The sequence below is a fragment of the Haliotis asinina genome, chromosome 1 (assembly GCF_037392515.1).
Source record: "Haliotis asinina isolate JCU_RB_2024 chromosome 1, JCU_Hal_asi_v2, whole genome shotgun sequence".
NCBI classification, from domain to species: Eukaryota; Metazoa; Mollusca; class Gastropoda; order Lepetellida; family Haliotidae; genus Haliotis; species Haliotis asinina.
In genome coordinates, this window is record NC_090280.1 from 67,250,932 (window position 1) to 67,258,858 (window position 7,927).

The 7,927-nt window shown below is 40.5% G+C and overlaps 1 protein-coding gene across 1 annotated transcript; it reads right to left on the bottom strand.

The window, feature by feature from the left end:
- Nucleotides 1-4,181: 4,181 nt before the first annotated feature.
- On the bottom strand, nt 4,182-5,348 carry LOC137274733 (uncharacterized). The gene has a single exon (XM_067808076.1). It carries the CDS (start codon nt 5,346-5,348, stop codon nt 4,182-4,184), a length of 1,167 nt encoding a protein of 388 aa, XP_067664177.1.
- Between the last annotated feature and the right edge of the window lie 2,579 nt (nt 5,349-7,927).

Below are 7,927 nucleotides of genomic sequence, written 5' to 3' on the forward strand. Positions count from 1 at the left end.
CCCCATATACAGAGTGGTCTTCACACAGCGTCACACTGATCACAGTTGTTATTGATTTATTTTACAAGAGTTCATTTATATAGTGTGTAAATTTCAGTTAGTTGAAGTTGTCTTCCAGCAACTTTCTTAATAACTGGAAAATGGAAATAAAGTTGTGAACTTCATCCGTTTGATTTTAATTAGGACATTGTTTTTATCAGTTTCAAAGGGTACAAGGATGGAGTTTTGCACGCGCCATTTATGAACACATAGGTTGATCAAGTTTTGAAAAAAAAAATTTCAAAGAATACCATGATCAATTTCAATTGATCATTGTCCATGGGGAATCTCATTGCCGTCAAGTGCTTTGGTCACGCACATTTTGACTAGACATTCCCCTATTCACACAGTTTCACATTACATTTTAACATGATAATGCTATACGCCCGATACTGCAGTTCAACTTCATACTGAACCACAGTCCGCAGAGTTAATGTCAAATAATATCTTGACGTCCTCCCTATCTGAGCCAACCTGATGAGTCAACCTAAGACAGCTCAAGAACTTTGCCAAGCACTCTCTTATCCATGGCAATAACCAACCTCTGGAACCCTGTACTTCAGGCGTCCAGTGACAACTTCATTCTGTACAGCGAGCTTTTCGGTGATTGTGATTTTATTTTTGAGAATATCTGCGGCAAGTGCGTAATGACTGGTACTCTGAAGTAACACATGGGTGGTACAGAGTTGTTGTTTAGGACTGATGTGAAGGTGAATATTTGATCTTTTCATAGCTGTCATTACTTCAACACATTGCGACGATTTGTGTGTAGTCATGTGGTTCACTGGCCACTGTGGTGACAATAAAATCTTATTTGACAATTTATGTAAATACTGAGAACCATATCGACCACGTTATAACAGAATTTCGAACATTTGGCTTCATAAAATACATTGTCTAAATTTCAGAGCTTTTCACTCATTCTGTGAAAAGCTGTTGAAAATATTTCAAATTGTACATACGTCGGAGTGGTCGTGATCGGTACACATTGGAAGACACTTGCAGTGATAGTGACTTTCTGTTTGAAATTAGTAATATCTGTATGAAAGTATCAAAATTGTTGAATAATTGAATTTCTAAAGATCAGGTATCGTGGGATATACTGTAAGGTGTGGTTATTGTCCTGTAATGGACACTTTCAAAGAAACTCTATTCAGTTCCACAGACACCAACATTAAAAAGCATAACAAACAAAAAGGCAGATCTCTCTCTATCTGTTCAAAGTACCACGGTGAATGTGGTGCAAAGACAGAGCATGATCCCACTGTACGTTTATTGACTTCATTCACACCCTCGGTCATCTTATTATTCTAAGCATGGGCCCTATCTGGATTTACACCATTCCTTCAGCTAGTAGCAATTATAGACAATCTAGCCATAAAAAATTGATTAAAATGAAAGAGTAAAAGTCTAAGGTCATTTCTCCTCTATATTGAAAGGTTTTGCATGGATGATGAATTAGGGGTATTAAACACCCACTCGTCAACACTAAAAAATTCCCAATTTACGACGAAATAACTGGCAGCATGGTTGGCAAACTTGTCGTGAATTAACATTCGAAATGTACATTGTAACTTACACTGATTGTGTAACTGAACAGACATTCTGTAAATTTATGACGAAATAACTGGTAGCATGATTGCCAAACTTTTCATGTGAATTAATGTTGAAACGTGAATTGTAATTTAGTGTTTCTGTAAATTAACGTTAATTCTGCATTCCAGCATGAAAAGGAAAACACTGAAACTATCACAATTTTTCTTGATATACATATAGACAATGATCGAAAAGGAAGGTTTGTGAACTTTTATTATTATGTATTGTTGGAACAATACAAAGGATGTGTCAAATAGTCTAACACCATGAAAGAAAAGTTAAAGCGCACAGCAAGTGTTAGTGCTTAGTCTCAGTCATCATCAACAATAACATTAATCTTATAATCGATCATTACAGATGTCTGGAACACTAGTAACTGCAAATTTACACTGCACACCGTTATGATCTATCACGTCTAGTGTCTTTAATCTCATCATGATGTAACTGGATATAGTAGCTAGTTAATAGCCTGTTTGCAAAATATGAAACCTAATTTCTCTTACAGTAGTAATTCAATATGATTGTAGGCAACTAGCCCTTTTGCATGGTATATATGCAAAGTAATGTCACGAACAGTTTAACTCAACGCAGCTGTTACCCACAAACACAAGGGAAACTCTAATACTAAAATATCAATACAGTTGCAACAGATTCATTTGCTGAGACATATTATATCCACAGTTTCAATGAACAGTTTAACTCTAAGTGCAAATAAAGTTACTACTTGCCGAAGTAACCAAAAAGTCATCACCTTCATGCCTTCTTGCATACCATCAGTGTTATGTCAAAACTAAGATCATTATACATGTAACTGCAAAGTGGCCATGCGGTCTCATTTGCTGAGACATATTATATCCAGTTTCAACGAACGATTTAACTCTAAATGCAAGCAAAGTTACTACTTGCTGAAGTATCTCAAAGGTCATCACCTTTATGCATTCTTGCATACCATCAGTGTTATGTCAAAACTAAGATCATTATACATGTAACTGCAAAGAAGTCATGCTGTCTCATTTGCTGAGAGATATTATATCCAGTTTCAACAAACAATTTAACTCTAAATGCAAGCAAAGTTACTACTTACTGAAGTAACCCAAAGGTCATCACCTTTATGCATTCTTGCATACCATCAGTGTTATGTCAAAACTAAGATCATTATACATGTAACTGCAAAGAAGTCATGCTGTCTCATTTGCTGAGAGATATTATATCCAGTTTCAACAAACAATTTAACTCTAAATGCAAAGTTACTACTTGCTGAAGTAACCCAAAAGTCATCACCTTTACGCATTCTTGCATACCATCAGGGCTATGTCAAAATTAGCAAATTAAACGAGACTTACCTGTAAGGTGAAGTTTGATTATAATTCCACCGACCGATGAAGTATTGAGGGATTACGTGAGATGTGCGCATGCGCTGAATCATCAGTCTTTAAAGGTGAGAAATATGTTTCCAGTAGAGAAGGGTTGGGAGTGGAGGGCACGTAATCCCTCAATACTTCATCGGTCGGTGGAATTATAATCAAACTTCACCTTACAGGTAAGTCTCGTTTAATTTGCTAATTCCACCTCCCGATTCCGTATTGTCGGAATCACGTGAGATATTTAGAGAAGGAAACATATTTCTTGAATGGAAAGAAAATAAAGACAAATGTGGAAATAATTGTCAAACCTTTTATGTAAGGCACAAATTGTTTGTAAGATGTCAAACATGTCGACGAAAATCTGATTCAACTAATACTCATCTAAGCTAGACTAGTCTAAGATCATAGAATATTATGCCATGACAGCTTCACTGAACTGATGTCTGTTGGATATAGGTTTTTTATAGAATTTGGCAAATGTACATTGGCTACTCCATCCAGCAGTATTGAGAATGGTACTTAATGGGACTTTCATTGAAGCTTTAGTTGTAGATGCTGACCGGATACTGTGAGGGGTGAAAATGCGCATGTTTATACCTGCTTTGATTAAAGTCATTTTTACCCATCTAGCAATTGTGTCCTTTGAAACTCTGTGATAAGGTTTCACAGTGGATATGAAAAGGGCGGTTTCATTTCCGCGGATAGGTTCAGTGCGACACAAATACAGTCTAAGTAGGGTAACTAGACACAGTTTTTTGTCAGGATAACTGGGTATGGTCAGTTCTTCTTGGTGATATCCTGGCCTGGACTGTTTCAGGAGATCACCAAATCTAATTTTCACACAATTGTCTGTTATTTCAACATTTCTTTGATCTATCATATGCAAAGCCTGAGTTCTCTGCCCTGTCAGCAGTAAAAGTAGTGTTGCCAGTTTCATTGACAACTGTTGAAGTGACTCAGGCTCAAATGATTTGAGAAAGCCGATGACAATGCTGACATCCCATGTCACCTTGTTTCGAGGCAATGCTGGTCTTAGGTTGTACACTCCTTTCATGAATCGTGTCACAATCGGGTGTTGTCCTAATGGTATGTTTTGAACGGTCACTATTGTTGATAGAGCTGATCTAGCTGTATTTATAGCTGAATAGCCGAGTCCTTTCTTGTACAGGCTAGCAAGAAACTCTAAACATTGTTGGAGAGATGGTGAAAAGGTATCAGCATTTTGTTCATTGCAAAATTGCATCCATTTTTGGAGATAACTCCCATACTGTTGGTGGGTCGAATTTCGCCATGACTGCAGTATGATGTCCTCAACTGGCTTTGAAAAACTTTCACGCTGGAGAGCTTCCCTGATAGTTTCACGGCTGCGAGTTGAAGCTTCTTGTGAAGTGGGTGGAGCACATCTTTTCTGTATGTGAGTTTTAGAAGCTGAGGTGACTTGGGTAGCAATCTGGGACAGTCTGTCAATAATTGCAGCAGCTTGGTGAACCAGGGTTGCGTCGTCCACAGCGGTACTATCATCAGCGCGTCTGCCTGCTCCTCCTGAATTTTCTTGAGGACAACTCCGATGATGCTAAAGGGACAGAAAATATAGCTGTACAAGTCACCCCAATATAAGGAAAAAGCATCAATGGCTGATGCAGATGGATCAGGGTACCACGACACATAGCGTTGTAGCTGATGGTTTGATTTTGATGCAAATAAGTCTATATCTGGTGTTCCAAAGAGAGATGTCAGCTTATTGAACACACACACATCTATTTGCCATTCCTTATCGTCTGAATTGTTTCTAGAGTACCAATCAGCTTCCATATTGCACACCCCTGGCACATGGGCTGCGGAGATCCATAGTTTTCTCTCTATACACCACAGCCATATTTCTCTTGTGATGTTGTTGCAATCTAGCTTAGTACCACCCATATGGTTAATATATGCTACTGCTGTAGTATTATCCAATAGAAGTCTGATATGCATGTTGCGAAGTTGAGCACAGAGGGATTTCAGTACACGGCCTGCAGCCTCTAGTTCTAAACAGTTGATATGCATATTGCTCTCTGCACTGTTCCACTGCCCCCCCGCACTTGTCTCTCCACATACTGATTTAGAGGCGTCAGATTTCACTACGATGGTTGGCTGAGCTCGTTCAAGAAAAACTGGGTATTTGTCCACATTGTCTATCCACCAGTGAAGGTCAGATACACATTGTTTATCTAGTGTTAATGGCCCATCATAGTTACCTTTTGCTTGCTTAAGGGCTACATTTTTCGCAATCTCTAGGTGTTTGAAATGCAGAGGTGCGTATTCCACACCCATGGAGCTGGCATTCATTTTCCCTATGAGAATTGCCATGTCTCTAATGGATATTGATCTTCTTTTAATCATGTCTCTACACATATTTTTCATTGTGGAGATCTTTTCATCAGTTAAAGTAACTGTCATGGAGGTACTGTCTATGACAAAACCCAAGTATGTAATGGATTGAGTTGGTTTTAAAACAGATTTCATAGGGTGAAGCGTGAGGCCAAGGCTATCAAGCGTTTTTACTGTAGCCTCCACATTCTCTGAACACAATTTCTCGTTTTGTCCTACTAATAATGAGTCGTCAATATAAGCTGTATTTGCTAACCCTTGTTTTCGTAAAGAGGAGAAAACTGGCTTCATTATCTTAGTATATAGCCTTGGGGCCGATGACAGGCCATTGGGTAGACAAGTAAATTCATATAAAGTTCCACCCCAAAGAAATCTTAAATATTTTCTGTCACTAGCTCTAATGGGGACAGAATAATAAGCGTCTTTGAGATCGACCGAGGCAAAAAAGCAGTCTTTCTGAATCAGGTACAAAACTGTTTTAAAAGTGTCCATCTTAAAGTGGGAGGAATCTACATGGTCATTTAACCATTTAAGGTTTAGGATGATTCTTAGTGATTTATCTTTTTTCACCTTACAAAAAACATTTGATAAAAATTCTCCCGGAGAATGTTCACATGTTGTAATAATGCCTTTTTGTAACATTCGCTCAATCTCCGCATCCATGAGTATTATTTCACTTGTTTGCAGTCTTAAAGGGGGAGGAGCATTATGTTGCAAGGGTACAGTGTTGAATTCGATACTTGCTCCCTCAACAGATGATAGGGTCCACGGATCAGACGTGATTTTTGCCCAATTGTCTACAAAATTGCTTATCTTCCCCGCAAAGAAATTTTCAGGTGTATTTACAACTACTGGAGGGAGCATAGTATTTTCACCAACCTGTGGGGTTTGGGTGTTTTCACTCATTGAGGTTTCTGGGATGACCTTGGCCCCAGTTGGCGTTGCCCTAAAAAAGGCCGCTGTCTGCTCCCATGGTTGTTTTGAGGCCTACCCCCTGCAGAGTACCCTTTGCCTCTCTGCTGTGTGTACACCTTCCTGGCTGGACCCGAGTTGTATGGCTTGAACCTTGACCCTGAGAATCTCTGTGCAGGACCCACACTTTTCCCCGCGGGGCTCCCCCTGTTCAGTTCCTTCCAGTGTAGTTTGGTACTGAGCTCCTTGGTGTCATTTATGTCCTTGACATATTTGGAGAGATCGTCACCAAAAAGGTGGGTGGTGACGTTGATGTCGCTGTTGCACAGCCTTTTGTAGGGTCCCTGCAGGTCTGGCTTGAAGTTTTCTCTCCTCTTAGTATTCAGGTCAGATTGGATTCCGATTAACAGTCTGAGAGTGTCTTTTGTCGTCTTTAGCAGCTCAACAACGTTGATTTGTTGTTTGTGGAGCACAGCCTGCATCAATGTGTCAGTCATTTCAACGACCGGTATAATGGCTTTGGCCATCATTTTCTGTGTTTGCTGCATTTTCAGGTCACGAGATCGTGTGAAGTTTTTGCTCTCAGACCAGATAACCTCATTAACTTGAGGTGATACCAGATAGGGGAGATTTTGTGGCCGTTTGTATTTGTCCATGATTTCTTTTAGTTTGTCCATGTTGGGAGGTTTTGATAGGCCCTGGGTTATTGAGGTCGCCAGTGTTTCTGTAATGGCTGGTCCCGTTGCTTCCTCTTCCCCCAAAAAATCAACAATATCTGCCAATAAGGCCTGCAGATTGCTAGTATCGCCTGCCTCCTCCTCAGCTGCATCACTGATAGTGGCACGGTTAACTCCCTGGTCGATGCAGTGATTCACCAATGTATCTATCATATCATCGTCCGACTCACCGGTTTCGCTATGGGCGCCGCCATCTTGGTTGCATTCGGACCCGCTCGGCTGGGTTCGTTCGGCCTCGGTGTTTTCCGGCCTGTTGCTAATTTTAGCTAGTGCCTGGCTGATGCTCAGCATAGCCCGAGTCTGACCCTGGAGAATGGCTTTCAGCGAGGTCTCGTCAAGCGGGGTGTCTGTGTCATTACTGCTCCCCCCACCCCTTCTCGTCTCCATGTCCTCTGACTGGCAAAGTTCTTGTGAACTTGTGTTTTCCCTCATTGAGGATGTACCGGGTTGTATGGCATTTGATACCTCAGTGAGGTCTTCAAAAAGTTGGAAAGCACTGTCACTTCGCTCTGTTGAGCGTGTGTGCCCCTCTGGGCTTTTGCCCCCCGGGACTGGCATCGCCATTTTGGCAGACCACGACCAGTGGTCGTTTTGGTCAGAGAGAGATTGTCTTGAATTTTCTACACAATTAGAAATCCAGGGAAAAAGTTTCGTACGTCTCTCCGAACTCGGTGTAAGAACCAACCTGTTGATGTCAATGACAGCTTGTATATCCACTCCTGTCGTCTAAAACTTCGATAATTAGTTCCAATTAATGTATAAGTATGTTGACTGTTGAAACAATGCACGCACAACTGATGATTCAGCGCATGCGCACATCTCACGTGATTCCGACAATACGGAATCGGGAGGTGGAACTAAGAACATCATAACTGTAAAAACGTCATGCTGTCTCATTTGCAGAGAACA